Source organism: Amblyomma maculatum, chromosome 4 (genome assembly GCF_055883805.1).
Source record: "Amblyomma maculatum isolate TAMU_Amacu chromosome 4, ASM5588380v1, whole genome shotgun sequence".
Taxonomy (NCBI): domain Eukaryota; kingdom Metazoa; phylum Arthropoda; class Arachnida; order Ixodida; family Ixodidae; genus Amblyomma; species Amblyomma maculatum.
In genome coordinates, this window is record NC_139347.1 from 83,376,712 (window position 1) to 83,400,020 (window position 23,309).

Below are 23,309 nucleotides of genomic sequence, written 5' to 3' on the forward strand. Positions count from 1 at the left end.
CCCCCCCCCCCCCCCCCCTCCTTGGATCACGGCGGTAGCTATATGGCCAGACCGATTACATTACTCTGGTCTTGTTTTTACCGGTTGAGCAGCAGTGCCTCCCCAGAATCTCTGCTTCTGTTCGGCTCTCCAAATCAAGGGCAAGCCTACACCATGTGGACCAAGCCCGAGATTCTATCGCAGTTTCCTTCAAGCTTCAGTTACACCCCTAACCACGGTTAGGGGTGTAACTGTGGTTTGGTCTGCCGTGTAAACGGGCTAACCACGGTTTCGCGTAACACCAGTTACGCTAACCGTGGTTAATTCTGCTCGTGTAAAGAGGGTATAAAGAGGGTCTCCTGGTACGTGTTAAGCTCCTCATAGAACTGCAGGTGCTCCTCACACAAAACATCACTGGGATCCTGGAAAGGACGATCTCGGGCCAGCGTGTGTGCGTTCTCGTTGTTTCGTAACCCTTGATACTCCGGCGTCCAAACCAACCCTGTTGGAGCTTGGTCGACTGCGAGAAATTTTACTGCTGCCGTGGATATTCTACCCGCGTCGTAATTTCTGACTGCCGATTTAGAATCGCTAGCGATGATCTTGGCCTGATGTTGTGTTAGCGCTAGTGCAATGGCTACCTCCTCCGCCTCGATCGGTTGAGTGCTGGAGCACGAGACCGGTCCTCCGCTCTCCCGCGAAACTACCGCGGCATAACTTTGTCTTTCTCTTTTTCCACGGCGTCCATGTAGAATTCTATGCAGTCAGATGCCTTATTGATAACAGCGAAATTGTGTTTTAAGAAGCTGTCTCACTACGCCTTGAAAAAAAAAAAAAAAAAAAAAAAAGCCGGTGAAGAAATGGAAGGCGCAGTGACTCCCATGTACTCCAGCCTCGCTGAACACCTCAACGGCGTCACCGGGTAAGGGAGGAGTGAAAGAAGACGGGCAGGACAGATGTACCGTAGTGGAGGTTTTTAACGTGCAAAATCTTTGCATAATACACGAATGCTTTTCCCGTTTCGCCTGCACCGAAATGCGGCCGCCGCGGTCGAGGTTTTATCCCGCATTCTTGGCTTAGCAGCCGAGCGCTATAACCATGCACTGTGCCACCGCGGTGGGAGAGTCAATCTGCGATTGAGATTTTAAAGAGAAGTGGCGCGTTGGACATCCCGCACGATGTAAAACCTGAAACTTTCTCGTTTTTTTTTTTTTTTTTTTTCTGGACCTGGCAAACGTTTTAACAGTGCGGGAGATAAGCGAAGACGCGTGGGTGTGGCTGTCACCTTGGCATAAGGTAAGATGGATTCCAATGACAGACTCCTCCCGCACCACTAATGTATCGCGGGTAGAGAAAGTTCCGAAATTGGAGGTATAAATGAAAATGTCCATTCGGACAAAATTTTTATATTGGAAGTTATTAAATTAAAGGGGGGAATGCTACTCAGCGACCCACAGCCGAGGGAGCGGGCCCGGGGAGACCCCACGTATCCCCCCTGGGACGTAGCGGAAGGGATAGGTTGTAGGGAAAGGGGAAGTAGGTATAGACCTTTGCAACGAGGGTCTCATATGCGCCACCACATTGCTCGCTGGGCTGTTGTGTGCGCCTGACGTCAACACGGTGGAGGCGGCAGCAGAACCGATTTGCAACAGTCCAGAGAGGAGGCTTTTCGACAACCTCCTCGCCCGATGCAAAGGTCTATAAGGGTAGGGTTATGGGAAGTTGGTGGGGAATGTGGGCAGTGTAGGATCTTGGCAGCATGCATAAAGCTTCTTGATATCAGCTGGTCATCTTTAATTAAGTTAAATTGGTTCACAGGAAGGGAAAGGCGCAGTAACTGTCACACTTGCTCTGTGGACACCCGAACCGCGCCGTAAGGGAAGGGAGGCAGGTGGGAAGGAAAGTGGAAAGTGAGAAAGAGGAGCCGTAGTGGAGGGCTACGGAGTAATTTCGACCACCTGGGGATCTTTAACGTGCGCTGACATCGCACAGCACACGGACGCCACTTCGTTTCGCCTCCATCGAAACGCAGCCGCCGCGGTCGGGTTCGAACCCGGGAACTCCGGCACAGTAGTCGGGCGTCCTACCACTGCGCCACCCCGGCGGGGCGGTCATCTTTAATTTAAATTGGAAATAAGTAAAACACACACTGTATATGTATCCACCGCTGTCACTGTCAGTTTTAGTGCGCAAGCAATCATACGATCGTCAGAGTCGAGCAAAAATCTCGCTTGAGCCTCGCTGGTTGCGATAGCAACTGTGACGCCAGCCGTTATCGAGCCACTGAAGAAGCGAGTGGGACGACGGCATGCACTACAGATACCCCTTTTTCAGACTCTCCATCCCCCCCCCCCCCTTTCCCCGTTGCCCTCGCACGGCAGCCATCACTAATTAGGGCCCTCCTTGTGGCTTCAAGATTCCCCCGCCCCCCCCCCCCAAGACATATGTACCTCCAATAGTATGCCATGCAATAAAGACGTTTAACACTTTGTTAAACTCTGCGCCAGTCGCTCAGTGCTTAACTGCCAAACAAAAAAATGCCAAACTATGCCAAACAGTGCTCTCGCTCATCTTAGTCGGTTTAAACAGCAATAAACCGCGGCTAATTTTTTTTTTAAAACTGTCGGCCCGAAACCATCTTGGGTCCTCTTCTCTTGCCTGAGCCAAAAACTATGAAACATGGAGTCTGTGATTATACAGCGAGGAAGAGATGAAATACTGCAGATATAGATAGCACAACCGCTGAACTGGAACGTTCAGCTGGCTCAACGCGCGGGCATTAGATTCTACACTCTTTTTGAAACACCCTTATTATTATAATAAACTTATAATTTGAAACACTCTTTTTCAAGTTACGACATCTTATTTGTTTAGAAAAACAAATAGAATGCAAATATTCGAAAATGATTGCCGCAGCAAGCGACGTGGTGAGCCTCCTCTCATCTGCTAGACCCCGCGTTGACCTGCTAGCAGGTCCAGTGGGATTACTCACGAAAGTTGATTAAGGCCATTATTTTGCAGGAAGGAAAGGGAGGGGGGGGGGGGGGGGGGGGGAGGGGTTTCTTTGAGGGACGAAAGCGTTTTTTTTTCTTGCGTTGTATTCGACTATAATCATGTTTTTCCTTTAAATCTCAAGTCTGAAGTCATTGCTGTCAATAAAAATTAATGAATGAAGTAAGATCTGGAGATAGTTTTGTAGTACTGCAGTATATCGTCGTACATCCATGGCATCGCCGGCAATGCCGGCGTGCCTTCATGTCTGCATTTTGAGGGTACCTCCACTTGTGGAGATACCCTCAACCTGCGAACCTCGTGGGAGGTTCGCATGTTTCGTTGTTTTGGTTTCGAGGCACTCCTCCTTTTTCCCAGCCCAGCACACCCGTAATTAAGTGATTCGGACAGAAGAACGTATAAAAGGAAGCCAACAGCGATTGGCACAAACGAAATGATAGATTCTTTTTTTTTGTATCTGTGTGAAGTATTAATTAAACGTGGATATAACTGAATAGAAAGTAGAAAGTAGGCATGATGCAATAGCGTTTCGTGCACACGGATGATGTTCGTCATTTTATTTTTTTTTTTAATTTCACCATCAAACATTGGCTTTCCATTCTGAGTACTTAGACACATTTTAACGCATTTTTTTTTCCTTTTTATAAGTTCATTTAATTGATCCATTATACTCATCAACATAATCAAGCACTGCCTATTCATTCTGAGCATTTTGACGCCGTTTAAGCCCTACTTTTACAATTTTCATTTTAATTATTAAGTTAATTGTTTAATTACAAACTATAAATTTTCCTAATTGGCATCATCAAGCATTGCTTTTTAATTCTGAGCATTTTGACACCTTATAACCCCAATTTCCCAATTATTATTATTTTTGATTTCCTTAACTCATCAATTAATAAATTATTTACAATAAGTTCATTAACTCATCATCGCCTATCACACACCATTCAATCACCTATCACTAGGAGCACAAATTACCACGATACGATACTATTATTATTTTTTTTTTTTTTTTTAACGCAGCCCCCGATTATTTCCGACACGAGGTGCCAACTACTGCTACTACTACGACGACACCGATGTCTTTTCTAGTGCTTAAAAGCAGCAGCATGCTGTCTCTGAGATCCGCTCCCCTCATATGTTTGTTATGACGAAGCCCCTCATTTTCCCTGCATTTGTTTGCTGGTTTTAGTGTGGAAATCGGCAAACTAGGGAGAACATCATGCGTTGTTTTGCAGTTGCGTCTGGCTCATTTTTCAGTGCGGTACTAATCGCTCGAGAAGCATGCAGGTCATAAATCAAGCTGTTTTATTTTGTAACACGTCCAGTTACGTTATGAATAAAATGTATTGCAACTGCGAAACTTGTATTTCACGAATTTCCCGCCCGTCACTTTACGCGCCATCTGTTGTACGTATTCAATGACTTGAAATGACCACGTGATGCTTTGGACCAACCAACGTTGCCAGGAGACGTAACTATTGTCAGCGCGCTGAGTTGAGCCGTTGAGCGAAGCTGGAGCGCGTTTTGTATGTTTTGCTTTCGTGCAAGCGTATTGTTTCGGTGGTGGAGAACTTGTGCGTCATTTTCCAGAGACACTAGTATCAGTACTTATTGACAAAGCAGCTGTATGGGTGATACTTTTCTCTAATGCCGTCTTTTTCCTTTTACCTTTTAATCGTGTTGAGTTCTCGATGGCCAGTGTTCAGCACAAGCGTTGGGGTGAACTACCGCCTCTCATCACCGAAACCGAATCTGGCATTGCTGCGATTGAACGGGAGCAGATAACAAAACCGCGCCCCGTTCCAATCCAAGGAGCAGCGTTGTATCAACCAGGACAACATAATTTGGATAACGAGTAAGTGACAAAAGCTCTTGCGCATTATCAGTGTTCTCTAGATGCCTTGTTCACTGTACCATGCCTACCATACTATAATTTTACCCCCTCACCTTATTCTTACTGTTGTTTTCTTTCTTTCACTTGACCAGCTGCGAGCGACAGTCGCCAGATTATGGTACCATTGACCCCATCACCGCTCACACGATTGCGTTGATCCAGCACGCAAAGAAGGTCCAGTCATGTATCACCAACCTTCAACAGCAAGACAGAGACATTGTATGCTTATTTTCCTGTTCCATTCTGCGCATTTAAAGTTTCTTTGTAATATGATCTTTCAGTGCTGCATATAAAATTGCCAGTCTTGATTTTGTGGACGAAGCATGTCAGTGCCTGTCTTCTAAAAGTGTTCTATTTCTCTTTTTTTGTTTGAAACCACAGAAGCCTTTAGAAGCTGAGTACTTGCCACCTATACCAGAGGGACCATGCATTCCTGGCCTGACAACAGCAAGCCCAAGTAACAACAGTTACAATGAAATAAAGTCAGAAAGGTATGCATTCCTGAGGGTATGCATGTTGCCATCGGTACGAGCAATGCTTTTTGTAAGGAGCCCTTAAGGCATTTCTTTTTCTGACCTCAGGGGATAAAGAAGTAAAATATGTAGCTGGTGTGACGGGGAGGAAGCTGCATCATTGGCGTGGAGTCTGCCACTCTTTCGGAAGAGCTTCAGCTGGCTTAACTTCAGGATAACGAGGTCAGCTTATAAATTGCATCAATCATGTGCAGCATCTTCTGGTTCTACATTCTGCTTATGTAGAGCCCACCTTGAACATTCTGCTGTTCTCATTTGGTTCCACAAAATAGATACATCTAACCTTGTCCTTTGTGCATGATAGCCTTCGTCACTTATGCCATTAAACACAGTTAGCGTCAATCTTTTGTTTCTGGATCCAGCAGTGCTAGCTTGAGGAACGCTGTGGAAATGTTTGCTTACTGCTGTATGAGCATTGTGAGATACTGTGCCATGCTGATGAATCCATCACAAGAGTATCAAAACTGAAATGAGGAAATCGGGTGTAGTTAGCGAAGCTGGGCTTCATAAAGTGGTAACGTGCTCCTCAGTTATAGAGTTGAGTGCACCGTGCATGTGAGTGGACCAATTTGACATTTGGAATGCTACCAAAGACCACAGACTCGTTTATGTGTATTGTTATATGGTTTCAGGATTTGAAAGACCAAGAGCTGGGTGGGACAGCCGACACTGGGAATAGGTTAAGTGATAAGATTACTTGTAGTTGCATAACAGTCGCACTAGATTGCTGTGTAGGGCTAGACATGCTAATAAACCAGGTGAAGCTTTAGCCATGTTCAGGAACACCATTTTGGGTATATTGGCCCTATTTTTAGGCTGCAATTCACGAGAATTGAAATAAGGTCATTACTCACATGAAAACCTTAATAGAAAAATATTGAAAAATTATAGCAGCCTATATTAAAAAGTTAAGTGATACTTTCGCTTTTATTATTTTTTCTTCTTTGAACTCTTCCCGGTTAATATTACTCAGGGTTATGGCTTAATCCAGATTGTATTTTTTCGTTGTGAACATTCAGATAATTTGCACCCTTTGGAACCCACGGAAGGGTGTCAAAGAAGCGTGCCACAAAAGGTGATCGTTTGTTTATGCCAGAGGTACACTAGGTTGCCCGAGTAAATGCAGAATTTTCCAATCATAAGTAAGCACTAATCTTTGCTATACACTATGGAACAAAGGTAGCCTTATGCAAGGGGGCAATTTGTATATCAACTTTGATATATAAAAAATGCAACTAAAAGATTAGTCAACTTTTTTCAGCAGCCTCTTTCTTTTCCTGGCTATCCCTGCCCGTCATCTGCACAGGAAAAGCTCATGGAAGCCGCCTCCACAACTGGGCGCCCACGCTACCCGTGTTGTTCTTCGAAGGGCTGTCACGGCGATGTGTGCACATGCTGGCTTTGACAGTAAGACATGTGATCTTGAACATTATTCATTTACTGGTGTCGAAAAACAATACCCATTTTGTTTGCGGGGCAGCCTTATGAGAGACTTACTTTGAATACCATTCTCATAGTATGTCATATTCAAGAGCATCGCTTCCTGGGCATGCCAAAAAGTGTAACACAGCGCTAGGAAACACTGGAAGGTTGAGCCCTTTATGACAGCTATTACTACATATCACATATGCTTTCTAAACTTTTTACTTAGTCATTTTCGTTGAGTATGGTTAACACATGCTCAGCAATGGCTGTTAGGCTAGTTTTAGTCAGTTTGTTTTGCATCTTTTGGAATAGCATAATATGTAACTACTTGGCAATTTGTAAAAGACGTATGTCGTCGGTGCATGCCTTGTGAAAAGCTGTTAAAATGTAGCCCAGTGAAGTCTTCTCACTTTTTAACGTAATAGTTTTAAGGGCTTCATCCGGCAGGGAACTAGCGTCAGTGTTGTTGGCATTATGAGAAGAAAATCACGAGTATGCCTTCGGCAGGTGGTATTTGCAGGTGGCATGGCCAGGCTTTGATTAGTTGCCAGTTTATGTAATGTCACGAGACCACATGCTATGGCCAAGAGGCGGAAGCTGCCAACTCGGCAGCTCCTTCCTGTAAGATGGGAATTGAATCCGAGACCTTTTGATTCTGAGTCGACACACTAACCCTCAGCCAGGCAGACAAATTCATAAGGCTTAGTTAAAGCGGGGCTTTGTATCTATGTTGCATGGTCTTGCACATAATGTGGTAGCTGACACCTGCATGTTAACGAGTATGTGCACGATAACAGAGGCACAAATTAAGTTTGAGCCTTCTTCATTGCTTTTGGTGAAAATTGAACTAGATTTGCAGATTAGCTGAAAAACTTGCATTTAATGATGTTTTATCTTCCGGAAGTGCAAAAGTGCAGTAATAAAAACAGACAGGATATAGAAAACAGCAATCATGCATGAAAGAAATCAGCAGTATCATTGTTACACGCGGATTTCTTGGCTATTTGTATGTCTGAGGTGTGACTGAAAGGAGTAGCGAGGAAAACCTCATTCAGTGTGTATGTTTGATAAAAGGCCATCATTTTCCCCTCGGTGGTTACATTAAAATTTGTTTGGAAAAAAAAAAGATGCATTTATTTCTGAGAAAATTTAATTCAATTCATAATTGAATATCTTTTTTTTGTGACTACTTGATTTGGACTTCTGTGGCATCAATACTGGAATATGCTTCATAATCACCTCTGAAATGTTACTGTTGAGGCAACCTAGCTTCAAAGATCTGTGCTCAGGAATAAACTTTTATATCATAGCAGTTTTAGGTCATAAATATTCTGTTTTCGGTTAAAGTAGCGTCTTTTTCATTAGAATGTGGCCGTGTATCAATACAGGCTAACATGAAGTTTTCCTCGATGTTTCCTTAAGTGCCAAATATAAATGAAATATCTCATTGTTATGATTAAGAGTTTTTAAGGGGTCTGAACATGCAGTGGGTCTTAAGCAGGGGTTCATAAACAGGGGTTCTCAAACTGTGTTTCATGGGGTTTTTATTTTAGTGCATTTCAACTTTCATAAATATCCAAGTTTTCTTTGCTCACTTTAGTTCTAATCGTACTGCAGATTTTGCATTATAGAGACAGCCGTTATATTAATAGTATTTGGGCATTCTTTTTAGAGGCCATTCACTCTACTTAAAAAGTGGATGGAAGTCACGATTCACAGGATCCCTCAGCACATTTTGTAGACTATTGAGATTCCCCAAGGATTAGCAAAATTAAGGTCTCAGTACTGAACGGATACACGGTACCACCTTTTTCTTTTGCCAGAATAACTGCTGTTTCTTAATCTCTCCATTGGCCAGAGATATTAGTGTGTGGCGTCCTTGATTGGTCTACTTAGTTGTGCATTAGTTGTGTGTGTTTAGCTGTGTGTTGTTAGTTGTGCCGTCAATCTCTCGGAGATATTGAGTAAAGAATGGCACAGAGGATTAGGTACGTTTTAACCTAATTTTTTTTTTCTTTTGCAGCCACTTGGAACTCTGTGCTGGAAATTCTGACCGACGTCTGCAGTGACTTTTATCGTCGGCTGTGCTGGCAGCTACGTACGCTTGTTGACAGAGAAGCTCTAACTGGTCAGACTGGGTTCGTGGTAAGCCTTATCAACGTTTGGCACCTGCAATTTCCTTGTTCATTTTAATTTGTCTGTGTAGCTTGCTTATATTTATTTACTTTAGATGTAATCTTGTTTCTCTTCACTTTCTATTAAACGGCATCTGCCTGAGTTTGTAATAAGAGAATAATTCATCCATTCATCCAGAACCAGGAATAATTTTGCTCTAACTACGAAGTTCTTGAGAAAGTTTATAGATTTCTTTTTGTGGCTGTATGGCTACGCTTGGGCAGATGCCAGTACGTTATTACTTCCTTATTACAAATCTACACCTCTGGAGGATCCCCTAAATATTCGGCCTGCCCAAGTCTGAGAGCATTTTTGTACGTTGAAAGGAAAAAATGTTCTGGATGTAAACTGTGGCTGTGATGTAGGTTATCGAAAAAGCATTTGGGATGTAAAATATATTCATTGTGGCCTTTTCCTCAGTGGTGTCGCGAGAAAGGTGGAGGGGGGGGGGGGTGCGGTCTGCACCGGGTGCAGCACTCAGGGGGGTGCAGCTGGGCAGTGAGGGGGAGGAAGGGGCTGGGGGCAGGGCAAAACAAAATGAATTATTGTGTAAGGAGACGAAAAGGCGCGCATTGCCTGCTGAGACACTTACTGGCAAGTGTGATCTTCTCGTAGAACGAATTATTCTGTCGTGAAAGTGCTTGAAAACACATGCCTTATTTTTTTCCTGAGACTCCACACCAATTTAACATTGCACTGGGCCCTTGCACGGGCATGTATATCCTTTAAACGGCCAGCATTAACCGGATACCCAATGGAAACCCGTGCGCGCGAGAGCGTTAGAAGACAGCCATCGGCGGCTGTGCCGCCGTATCGCCTTTTTTTGTGTATGAGCAGTTCATTCCCTTTACCCGAGCGAGGACATCTGGCAGCATCCCTCCTGCAGTCTTTGTCTTCCTCATTTATCTCCTACTTCATAATTTTTGCTCGTCGCCCCAGTCACACATCCGCCTCGCACTTTCAAAACGCTAAAAGGCACGCAGTGTTTACACAATGCGTAGTTCATGAGGCCCCTTTGTTCTTATATGCTCTCATACTGGGCAATCACCTGTCTTAAGCCGCTTTCTCAGTGAATTTTCTCACAATTTACACGTGCTAGTGTTTCTGCCTCATTTGGAAATATGTGCTTTTGATGTGATGTTTTACTGAATTATCAGCTGTGGGGCAGGATCGCTGAATCTAAGTGTTAAAAAGAAAAAAAAATGCAGTTCCCTGGCACTGCTGGGTTAGGCCTGGTGGAAAGTGAACTTGACTTCAAAGCAAACCATGAGAACAGAGGATATAGAAAGGAAGTTGCGATTCTGTGCTTTAAACCCTAGTGACGCCATTGCTTTTCCTTTCACTGATATCTTATTGAAATAAGGAAAGCATCGAAACCCACCTTTTTTATTATTTAAAGTGAAAATCCAGCATAGGCCTTTAAATCTTTTTGTGTAAATCTTAACAGCTGGCTTCAAGTTTTGTAAGGACTTCTTTAGGCTGTAGGGCAAATCCGTTCTACGTCATAGCCAAGACTTACGCATTCACTTGCTATTCGAAGAGAATGTTCTGGTTGAATAAAAAAAAAAAAAAAGAAAACAGGTTAGATTCACCCCAAAAGTGGCTCAGGAAAAAAATTGCAATTTTATCGGTATATTGTGTAGCATCTTTGCAGGATGACCTGTACGGTACTCCACTATGGCATGTCTCTCAGCCTGAGTCACTTTGGGATGTTAAACCCTATAAACCAAACCAAAAATTATTGAATTATTGTCTGTTAGTTTGTCTGATTTTATGAGAGCGAAAATTTACTTCATCAGATAAGGTTAGTCAGCGTACGCTACTACCCCTAGGTCATGAAAGCACGTCCATTTCTTACAGCATGGTTAAGGGGGCTCAGGGCTCCTGAGAGCCGAAAAATTGGGAAAAAAATAATTTTTCTTTCAAAAATGGCATATTGGAAATCTATAGCCCAGCTCCTTACTACGAAATTTATTCACTTCCACTTTATAATGTGCAAGTGAGCTGAATATATCTTATTTCTGTTTTCTCTCTCTCTCTCTCTCTCTCTTTTTTTAGTTGTTTTCTCAAAACATATTTTTGCTAGTTTGCAAGCAGGATATTTTTGCATTTATAGCAGTTAAAGGAATAATTGTTATTAGAGCATGCTGCTGTGTGATTAAATTATACAACATTGTGAAACGATTTTTTTATTTATGCTTAGTAATTCATTTATCTGCTCTAATATAAACTGCTTTTTATCCAGTTCTTTCTAGATTGACCTTCAAGAAGTTATAAAATTGCTAATATTGGCTTGATCAAAAAAAGTACTCCCACCATTGAATTGCTTGTACTGTATACTATATAACCACATGTTAATAATAGTTTTCTGATCGGTGTTCTTTTTTCTACCATATTTACAAACAAAGGAGTGAAAATGTCTAATGTCATGGAAACCAACTGACATATCTAAAAAATGATTGCTACATATTTGAAATTAGGATAAAAAAACCAATGAAGCTATCCATTTTCGTAGCATTTAGCCTAAAAATAAAGAAGAAAATTGCCAAGAGCCCTATCCTCCCTTGCGCAATTAAGCTAGATTTTATATCTGTCTGATGGCCTTTCACACACGGCTGTACGGTAAAAAATGTGTGTGAGGCATTAGAGGGACAAATTAAGGGACTAGTAATTAGGTGAGTAGCAAAGTCCATGTATACGATCAAGGAACAGCAAGGAGAGCTGGCAAACGGAAGCCATTAACACTGCCACGTTATAACCATAATAACAGAGCATCAAGGGTTCCCCAGATTCCTTCTTTAATTTATCGGCTGCAGAGTTGAGGGTAGCAGCCCTTGCACAGGTGCATGCAATAACTGAAACTGACTTTGCAATGCAGTCATTTTGAAGAGTGATGCCGACGCTTCCATACTTGAGATTTTGACTGATCTTGTTACTGCTTTTGAGTTTTTTTTTTCCCCCTCAAAGAAATTTGCTTGCATTCAACAGGACCCCTTGGACCATGCCTTGCACGAGATCGGAATGGAAGGAGGACTCAGCTCGCTGGTGCAGTTTTTTGATTACCGTGTCATTGGCTACAACAAGCACATGATGAAGACCTGTCTCAAGCTGCACCAACAGTACCACCAAGTCAGACAACCGCAAAGGTCGCCACCCGACGATGTGAAACCAGTCAAGTCAGTCAAGCTCAAAGGATTAAGAAAAAAATTATGCTCACCTTGCATGCTAAGGAACAGAACTTCATTTCTGAAGTCTGCATCTTTGGATCTATACTAAAATATAAAACTGTGTAATTGCAATATCTGTAGCCGTGCGACTCAGCATTCATTTGGCTTTCCGAGGAGTTTTAGATCTTTGCAGGCATTTTTTTTTTATCTTCATTTTGCAGGCATTTTTTTTTTATCTTCATTCTATAGTGTTGTGCGAAAGTTCTGCAGAATTTTGAATAAAAGCAAGTTACCACTGTCGCTTTAGGCAGTTCTGCAGAAACAAAATAAGGTGTACTAACTATATCATGCCTATCCCTTTGCACTTTATGTAAGAAGCATGAGGTTACGAATGCTTGTGCCACGCCTGCAGAACGTGCGTTAATGGTTGTGATGAGTAATGAGTAATGGAAGGTTACCCTTCCCTAACCTTTTGCAATGTATTGAGACACTTTTGGCCCAGTATATAGTTCCTACCTATCCCATAAATGGTTAAACAACAAGCTCATTGCCTCTCTGTGGCGAAGTCGAGTTTTTTTTTTTGTCCCCATGCATCCTCCCTTTCCCAACAGAGGGTTGTGCAAGTTTATGTTACGTGCCTATCTGATTTCTTAGTGCGAAGCGTACACTGAGGTTTAGGCACTTTTTCCTTTCTTTCTTCTTTCAAGCAAGGCATTCATTGCAATTTTGTGCGCACCATTTTGCCTTCATATTTAGGTTTTGGCAGTGCCGAGAGGACAAACTGAAGGGTTCAATAAGCGTTGAAATGTAGCCATTCAGATGAAGAAAAAAAATCTCATATGTTATGGCCACCTTTGAGGGTGTCACTGCAGTCCCGTGGTAATTATTTCTTCAGTTATTATTAGCATTATAAGAATTTGGTTATCCCTTCTTGACTCTGTGGCTTGAAGCAGAATGTTTAAAGCCTCGCATACAAGCTTGTGCTAGAAACAGTGGGTAGGTTAGCTGTACATATATTGAAGGATTGAGCGTATGTGGTAGACAACAAGAAAGGGATGTAAAAGCAAATGACTTTGGAACTTTTCATTCATTAGCACTTACCAAACTTAGTCACATCCTCGTCTTCCTTGAATGTTGCAATTTTCTCATGTGCAGCCTAGAAAAGTGTGAGGGAGTATATTCGGGCTCTTTAAGTGCACTGCAATCATGAGAGAATGAAATTGCGGAAGGTCAACGACGATAATTGGAATGATTGGAAGATGAACTGTTTATATAACTGTATTGGCTGTGGCCTCATTAATTCTGCTTGTCACTCTGCGCCCTCTGGCTATGTTTTATCCCCTTTTGGTTAAACCTGCTGAAAAGAATTTTTTTTTGCATAAATTACGACTTTTACTCTAGGCAGTTGTCAAGCGTAAAATATTTACGCCAACATCTTCACGTTTGAGCATGACATTCCACATGAAAGCTGCTACATAAGCATGACCACTGCAACATTTTCTTGACTTCTTGAACTGACTGTTAGGCACGGATGAATGTTTAGTTGTGAGACTGCATTGGCTTCAGGTAATTATTATATGAAGACTTATGAAACAGATTAAAACGGTCATTTTGCGATGACCACCGGAGAAAAATTAGGAGGGCGCTTAAACATCACCTTGAGAGTGGACGCAATAGCGCCAATAATATCGCCTTTTCATTCCTCGAGTTTTTGACATTGAAGGAGTGGCACAGGATTTGGCAAAGTGTTGAACCTCTTTACTTGGTTTGAGTTTTGGGGAAAGGAAGGTGCAGTATCTGTCGCACTTTAATCAGTGGACACCTGCAATTGTAATGAATTGGAAACAGTAGGAGGTACAGATGTCTTCGGTTTGAATTCCTGTCGCAAACTAGCCTCCAATTTGAATGCTAGATGGGAAGCGAATTGTCATGACACCACCCTGATTGCCGCACAAAGAACCGTTGTGTCGCAGTTTATTTTTCCTGGCACGCTTTTCTCAGAACTTTGGTGCGGCGAGAAGACAAGGTGTAGACAGTAAGGGGAGAGATCGGAGAATTGTGTCTTCTCATATGGGCCCCAGCCCATGAGGTGCTCAGCGGGAACACACAGGCGCATGCTCTAGTCCGAGAACTCAACTACCGGGTGGAGTGCCCTCCTCAGCCTGCCGCTTCCTCTGACACTCCCCAAGGCACTCATTCACGCCTTGTTACGTACACGGACATCCTCCAACATTATCAGCTCGAACGGTGTCTATACCCCTCAGCACACCAGGAACTATCCAAACCCATGGCTATATAGCAAACTTTTCCCAAATCTTATTGCACCTATGTGCAAACGCTGCTCACAACTGGCCACATTCATTCACGCGATGGAGACATGTGCACAACACAACGCAGACAATTCAGCTACAGTGGATGCACTGTAGTCCCTCCCGCGTACCACCAAGCTCGCCCAACAGTGCCAGCCCATTTTGTGCACATTAGAGGAAGCAGAGTCCCAAGGGATTCCCGCCGGCCTCCTCTATGCAGTTTCCCTATTTTTGGGAGTGAATAAAGAGCTTATCATCATCATCATCATCATCATCATCATCATCGGTATAGCGACATCAGCTGTGATGCTTTTTGGACTGAATGAGATGTGTACACTTTTGTGTAAAAGTTGCGTATGTATTTCCGACACCGGACACGGCACTTGGATGTGTAGCCTTTGCACCTCCGCCATTGTACAATAAGCACTTTCATAAGCTGAGGCTAGTGACTACTCTGTTATATAGTGCGTTCTCTCTCGTTGGCTGTGCATTTTTAGGCCTTTCTGGGACCATCTGTGGGCTTCGTTGCTCTGTTGGCCACGCTTCTTTGGTAGTGCTTTGTTGCGGGCAACTAAGCTGTTACATCTCTCTGAAAGGTGGCAAGTGCTTTCTTTTGGCAGCTGCTCGTTGTTTGCATCTGTGATGTGTTCTAGCCAACTGTAGTAATAATTGGCACGTGGTGGATGAGGCTCATCGTATATTTTTCTTCGATGACTGTTTGAAACACATGTTCGTAATGCTCTTACGTGGTCTCTAAGACTGGACAGCATGGCAAAGGCTGAGGCAAGCTCGACAACCTTGCTGTATTCCCAATCACGGAGGCCATGGCTGGTACATGATAGCCAGTCTGTTATGTGGCCACTAGTTTTCATTCTTGTTCGTCATCAGTAGGAAAGGTAATTTTTCTACACCTATAAGAGATGTTTGTGGAGTTAACATACTGGATTTGTGTTGCGACACTCTGGTGGAGATCGTTGTTGCATCTTTAACCAGCTACTGCTTTAACTCTACAAGTCAGCACCATATCGCAGCACCTTTGGGGCTTCAGTGTCTCACACAATCTTGCTTCAACAATTATTCGTAAAAGTAGCGGATATTAGGCAAATATTCTATATTTGTATTCGATTTGGTAGTCGAGGCGCACTATTTGTGTTCTATCCAGTTCGGAAAAAGTACTTTTCGACCTAATAGAACATTAAAAAAATTTGCTCTCGATGCCCCCCCCCCCCTCTTATATACTTATTTGTACCAAAGGGTGACTTGGGGTTATTCACTGTCGAAGTGTTTGAAAGCTTCACTCCACCTTTGTTCGAATTCTGCCAGCTTCACCTATGCTCATAATGGTTGAAGTCATGCTTGCAATACCACCGTCATGCCGACAGATTCATCGTGGGGGGGTGCCACTTGTTAAAATTCCTATCTCCTTGAGATCGTGAAAGCACTTCAGGGAAGTAGAATAGTCCATGAAGCATTTCACGTTCATTCCTTTTGACAAGTTCTCAACAAGCTGAACCAAAATGGAGCCATCATGTCCAAGGTGTGAATGTCGATGTTAACACCCGTCTGCTTGCCCTGATAAAATTTGAATTTTATTGAATTTAAATTGTAAGAATATGTGTTACTTTATCCCAATGCTTGTGAACTCTTGGAAATTTGAGCAGACCCAAGATCTCTGAAAGTCCCTTAAATGCCTTTTGGTTTTTTTCGTCCGTTGTTGCCACTTCCGCTCCAGCAATGAGGGTTGATGGGAAATATGTTTAAGAAAAGCGCATCATAAACTCTCGGGACGATGACATTCCCCCTTGCAGGATGTAGTCACAGTTTTTATTGGTTGTAGCAAACTCCCCTTGATCCGCTTCACTAAAGACTTGGCGTGTTGCGTTGTGTTTGGGATCTGTCTTGACAGCCAACGGAAGACTGGGAGCTGCTGCTATTGCCTAGAGATGGAGAGCTGCCAGCATTTGGATCCTAGATGCCATAATGCACGCAATGAGTGCATAACTAACCAGTACCATTCAGCTTGCCGTTTCTCCATTGCATCATTGTACTAGAAGTCTCTGTCAGAGACACCTCTGTTGGAAATTTTTGTGAGCAGCGCAGAAGAGGAGTGATTTGGTTTAACATTGTGCGAAAAGAGCGTGTGTTTTGTCTTCTTCACTCTCTGACTTTTACTTTTGGCAACCTTTCCCCATATTTTGCTCTGATGTCACATTGAAATGAATGTCCTGGTATTGGAAGAGCAAAGGCAACTAGAATGATGTGTACAAAATGAAATGAGTGGAGAGAATGTGACGATTACTGTGCATTAATTTTCACATCTGCACAAATTGGTACATCATGTAGAGGATGAGTGCGTTACTCTCGCCGACAGGGTGAAAGAAGAGCCAGTGAGCGAGATCCACTTTCCGACCCTGGACGATGGGGACGAGAGCATGGCTGACGTGGAGGAGACGTCCATGGATGAGTTGCAACGTGCACTGCAGAGTCTCGAGGGAATGCCGCTGAGGGACGATGATGCCTCCAGGTGGTCTATCGTGCAACAGCAGCAGCAGCTCCCTCTGCTGATAGGCCACCGCAAGGGGTCCACTGCTTCCTCCGTAGGGTGCGTCCATGTTGAGACTAGGGCAAGCGGGCATGCACGCATAAAGCTGGCATTGACTGCTGTCTACTGTTGATAGTTAAAGCTTAGAAGGTCCTCCACTGGTTACTTTTGCAACAAATTACGGTAACGCCAAGATCGCTAGTCCCTGAGGCTAGCCCGTTCTATCACCTACTTCCAAATGGTTTTCTGTTAGCCTTGACATTGCAAGTTTGAATTGACTGGTGGTAATAAAAAAAAAATGTTCCTTTCAGCTTCACTTTTTGTAGCAATAAACACGTTTTCAGCTGTTGAATGAACATCAGCACTGACAGAAAGTGTTGCCGAGAACAGAAATTGCGTGAAGTTTCTCCCAAGGAAGCAGAGATGCCAAATTTTCAGTTGCATGGTTTCTTCTTTGGAATATTGCGTAAGGAATTAGTGCGTACGTGAGCCGTGTCATGTTTTTTTACCTGCACTGGGTAAATATTTCATAATTGAATTTGTTCTCTAGTAGCCTAGTGGTTTCAGATTCAGCAGTCAAGCCTCGCTGTAGTGGCTCAGTAATTAAGTGCACTTGGCTACAGAGAGTTTGATCCTGACTGCAGATGCAACGCATGCTCTCAACTTAATCTGCCATCATGGGACACACTTATAAGCTGCTTTGGTCTATGATGTTTAACGTTCCAGAGCAACTCGGGCTACGAGAAACGCGGTAATGGAGGCTCCAAAAATTTCAACTGCTTGGGGGTCTTAATGGGCATTAATGTCGCAGAGTACACGGGCACCTTGCTTTTCGCCTCCATTGAAAGTCTGCTGTCGCTGCGGGGATTTGATCTCGCGACCTTGTGTTCAGCATTTGAGAGCCCTAACTACTGAGCTGAGGCACTTATAATCTAGCGGAGTGTGAATACATGAATATACCTACTCCATTCCAATCAGAAGAACTATGGCACTGAATGTGGAAACAAATTCCTCTTTTTTTTCCTTTTCCCCGGAGAAAGTGCAGCTGCATCTGTGCTTTAGTTGCTGCCATGGTTTTTGATATACAAAACCTCATGCCATTTGTTCACATCTGGGCTTGTGATGGTCTCTTTGAAGCAGAACGAAGAGAAACAAACTTGCGTGTGTTAGTGTCCATAACCATTCACTGGGTCACTCAGGCCTCCTGATGTTATCCAGCTTATTATTGATAGCAGAAAACTCTGACCTGTTTATTTGGCGGCTGGCATCTGTAAGGGGCAGAAACTATCCTCTTCAGTACTTACGTTGTTCTTAATCGGAGTATGGTTTGCATACCTCCGTGCTTTTAATGCTGATAAATTTTTTTGCCGGAAGTACATTAGTGTTGGCACAGGCATGACCGAATTGTGGAACACATCTTGCGAGAACACATTTACTTCGCTGAAGTCTGAAAGGTCTCGTTTCCTCTCTGTTAACCTTAGAGAAGCGGCACAACATTGTATACATTACACTTCTTTTATGTTTTTTTCCATGTTTTTCAGGCATCTAGATGCTGATGAAGAGATAGTGATTGTGAGTGACTCGCCACCGCTTTCTGCTGAAGTCAGCATAGGCTCATTGGTTGATACAGTCGAGTCTGGCCCCCTGGATGCGTCCAAGCTTGGTCGGCCACCACCATTAAAAAAGAAGTGAGTCTTTGCATTTTCCCAATCCTCTCTTTTTTTTTTTTTTTTACAACTTAACGATTGGGTTGTAGACGCTCATTCGTTAGCTTTTCCTGAAACTGAACTGTAGTCTAACATAAATGTGTGAAGAAACCATGGGTTTGTCTTTTTTTCTGTAGTATGCTGGAATGCTAGACGCTTACCATGCTCCATGTTGACGAGCTTCCCATGGGGCCGAGTGATTGCAGTGCATCAACAAAAAAAAAAAAAAAGCTTCAGTCTTGCGAAAATTGATGAGGTGTCTGCCGCCGGTGACGGGTATACATAATCCAACTGTTGTAGATCTTCCAAGTACTCACGATTGTATCCAGTGGAAAGATGCATTCTGCTAACGGTGTGTCTCGGAAGTACAGATGATACTTAGTGCATGCAATCAAATTATGCTGCACTGTACAATGCTGCGGTGACATTTTTGCTATAACGGAGCATTTCTGATTTTCCATCAATATACAATATAGCGTAATGCAGTGAACTTCCCCATGAAATAGTTGTTTGTTTTTTCGGCACCATTTTTTAGGTGGAAGGAAAATTCAGACTAATATAAAGTCACTCAATTTCAATTCCTTGCGCGAAGTCCTTACAGTGTTTAATATCCTGTTTGGTTTTGTGAAAAGTGCTTACCAAAGCCAGTATGTACCTCAGGCAACATCGCTATCATTCTCTGCAGTTTGCTGCACGGTGGCCTTACATGAAAGTGAATGAAAGATCACATCATCCGCTATGTAAATTTCACTTACAAATTGTGATTGAATTAACTTGTCTGAGTCTTCCCTCGCTGAGTGATTAGGAGACTACACTGTGGCCAGAAATGGATAAGAGCTGCCCATCTTTATGAGACAAACAGCACAGACACAAAACAAAATGTAACAGAAGTCACATGCAATGCACTTTGGCTCATCTTTGCCAGGGCAGTGGTTGATTCACTATGAATTAACACACATTTGGCCTTATTTAGAGCACTGCTGGAAAAATCAAATGCTATTGCCATGGGAAAAGTAACAAAAGGCTAAACGCTGTTCTCATTCTTCCGGTATCTCCGCTGCTCATTTAGCTTTCTCCTTCTCCAACTTTCGCTGAGCTGAAGCGTTTTGCCAGGCTGCAACTTCTGGATCCGACGAATCGGAAACGTTGATTTCTGAAACGCTTTTTCTGTGTTTCGCTCAACTTCTCGATGGCTGTCTGCCGCAGAGCCGGCGCAGGTGACATATATACTCCACATGCATTTGCACTAGCTCCACGAATTGGAAACGTTGATTTCTGAAACGCTTTTTCTCTGTTTCGCTCAACTTCTCGATGGCTGTCTGCCGCGGAGCCGGCGTGGGTGACATATATACTCCACGTGCATTCGCACTAGCTGCGGCGCATCGGATGAACGTGGCATCACTGGACATGTGCAGAACGGTTCAGCGCAACTAGCGTGAGCTCTCCTCCGGTGGTGGCGGCACCTACGAGTCACCCGCACATCCAATGGGGAAAGCGGTGGCACACCTTTGACGTCCCGACTTGTTTTGCGCATTCGCAAGTGGCAAAGCAGCGGTGGACGCGAAATGGCTTTCCACTAGCGTAGTGTTGCTTTCGCAACAAAAGCTCGACCATAGTGAAATTTTGAAATGTGAGGACGTGCATTAAGTTTTACTTGTACTGTAAGTTGCTCTTGACAGCTGTTCCAAAATGCACTTTTTCTGCTGTGTAACTTCTCCAGAACACATTTTTCTGCTATTAAACCTACTTCAGCTGTCTTACCCTTGACTGTAAAGGGAACTTGCCAAACAGTCTCATCTCACTTGTTTTCAGCATTCTAACAGGCCACTTGCGTATTAATATAGGTAGAAACTGGTACAGTTTAAACTGGATATGTCATATTCAAAGGGGATCATGGAGTGGTTTGATAGAGTGGTGTTCTAGTGCATGAAAATATATTTACACCAAATATTGTCATGCATTGACAGCAGGCAAGGAAGCACACATAGGGCACTGGCAGGCATAGAGTACAGATTGAAACGCAGCATAAAACATGGAACAAACTGTTCAGTGGGTGAATTGGCACAGATGATGGTGCCGGGAACATTTCGAAATCAGAATGGATATGACTGTGAGCCATATTATATAGGGGTTTCTTGGCAGTAAAAGAAAAAAACTGGTGGCGAAATGGACTGCTTCGGAAGTAAGGCAATGAAGGCTACTTCACCTGTAGACTCTAAGAACACATCCTGTCTCTTTATTGTGGGAACACATAGCATTCTCAAGGCATCACATTTTCTACAGTCTATGCTTCAGAAGTAGGGCTTGAGAAAGGGGCTTTGAATGCCTATGTGAGCCTTGGAGGGGCCTTCACGTTTGGTACGAAGGTTGTGACCTGTGTCGTGACCTGTGAGCCCCTATTGGGGTCATCTCATGGGGTAATTAATGCCTGCGCCAGCCCTCTTCTTGAAAGGTTGTCTTGAGTGAGTTGAGTTGCTGTTAGCCTCTTGTGGGGTTAGCCTTGCAGTAAATTCTGCCAGCAATTGCTCCACCGTAACGGCGCTTAAATTTGTTGTCTTTGGCACGGATCTGTGTTTTAACACAGCTACACAACCACACACATAAAAACTACTGCTGTTTTCCCCATTTCGAGTCTAGGTCAATGTCTTGAAGGGAGTGTGGAAGAAAGCATGAGGCCTCTGTCCTATATGACAGGCTCATCAGTAAGTAGTGCTGTGAAGTGTAGTGTGTATCACTTCAGCGCCCCCCCCCCCCCCCCCCCCCCCCACCCCCTTTTTTGGAGTGAAGCAGAGGGATGCGCCTCTCTCTTTTGTAATCTGGTAGAGCACATAAGGCAGTGACGCAGATTCCAGATCACATCATATGATGTACGCACAGTGGTGTATTGTCAAGCCCATCAAATATTCAAAATTTGGGTAGTCTGTGATTAGTGTTTGCTTTGCTATTCCATTTGCTCTATGCATTTTTTTTTTCCCTGGAGTGTTTTGAACTTGTAGACATTCGGAAGCCGACACTCAGAAATGCAGCATGCATCGTTGAAATGACGTAAAATGCAGAGGGGTGGCAAGCAGCATACTTTTTGGCACGGTATGGTGACCTGCGGGCTACGCCGACCAATACAGCTCATGATGCCGTTTCAAACCGTGACAGTTCATATGTCAGTATGTGCTGTATTCACTCGATCCTAACACCCCCTTTGTTGCGGGATTGCGGTGCCCAAAGTGAGATGGGGTGCTTATGATTCAAAAGCCTATGTTGGCTGTCCCATCCCTGCAGTCGGCTTGATTGCAACAGCTGAGATCATAAACATTTCTGCAATGTCAATTGTATTAAAAAACGAGGGCCGCCTATTGCGAAAACAATGCGGGAAAGGTTGTGCCTGTGATAATGCATTATTGATTACTTTGAGCAGGCAATTCTCACAATCTTTCGCTGTAACTTCATGTCTTGCCCCCTTTCTTCTGTCAGTTTTCTTTATGGCTTCATTTTTATTTCTCTGAAGTTGCGTGCTTGAATGTATTCCTTGCGTGAGTAGTCACTTTGTGTTCATTATTTTTCAGTGCTGTTACACTCATCTTGTCCATTGCTTTTCATTCCGGTCCCGTTTGCTGCCTTCCCCTCACTCCAGTCATCTCATTTGCTGCCTTCAGCATTGTCATGACCACGTGCCAATATTGTCAAACACCAAAAGGTTGATTTAAGTTACTGATGTGTATTTATTATTTGTTATTACTAAAATGTTCCTTACATTACGTGACATTAAGGACATTACATGACAGGCGGGGACAAAATAGCATACATTGTTTAAAATGATGGACAATGGTTTAAATCCATTAATGAGCTTCTTTCATGGCAGATTTGAATAATTGATGGCCGGTGATGGCGCCCACTTTAATATGGTGGTCATTGTTGTCGCAACCCTTCGTTATAAAAGACAATTACTGGAATTTTGTAGCATGGGTACGTTCAGGGTATATAGCGGTTGGGTGGTTATGGCGGGAAATGCGGTGCAAACCTTGGATGGTTTGATTGGCTGGTGAAATGTTGTGAAAGAATTTGATTGGCTAGTGAAATAATGCAAGATATTGTGGGCCATGGCCCATTGTTGGCTGCCATTTTGTTTTTTAAGCTGTATGCTGCTATAGTAGAAATATTGTATTTTTACATTGTTTTGAACAGTTTGACTTTGGCCCTTAATGCTGTTTCTTTCTTTTTTTCTTTTTGCAGGAAGAAGTGAAGCAGCTACATATGACTTTGGTGTGGCTAAAAAAAATAATATTGTGTATACCTGACAAACTGTTAATAAAGTACAGCACAAGATGTGATGTAGGAGAGTTGTTATATTGCATACCGTTTGATGGGTCAATCAGAAACATTGCAAGCCACCCACTCCATGAAATTTTAAGCTTTAACTATGAGTAGCCTGCTATGTCCTTGACTCATCAAAGCTTGATTGGACTGGCCACAGACATAAAACTTGCCTTCAGCTTCTGCTGTGAAAGCCATATGGTTTCTTTGCACTTTTTGCAGCAAATGAAGTTCTATTATAGAGGATGAAATA

General features: G+C 43.2%; 1 protein-coding gene across 1 annotated transcript; it reads left to right on the forward strand.

The window, feature by feature from the left end:
• The first annotated feature begins 4,473 nt into the window (after nt 1-4,473).
• LOC146191536 (STAGA complex 65 subunit gamma-like) lies at nt 4,474-23,055 on the forward strand. Its single transcript, XM_084602058.1, has 9 exons — nt 4,474-4,852; nt 4,984-5,110; nt 5,273-5,382; nt 6,731-6,831; nt 8,873-8,994; nt 12,013-12,200; nt 16,872-17,102; nt 18,584-18,730; nt 22,976-23,055. Exons 1-9 carry the CDS (start codon nt 4,689-4,691, stop codon nt 22,983-22,985), a joined length of 1,200 nt encoding a protein of 399 aa, XP_084458184.1. The 5' UTR covers nt 4,474-4,688; the 3' UTR covers nt 22,986-23,055.
• Nucleotides 23,056-23,309: the final 254 nt, after the last annotated feature.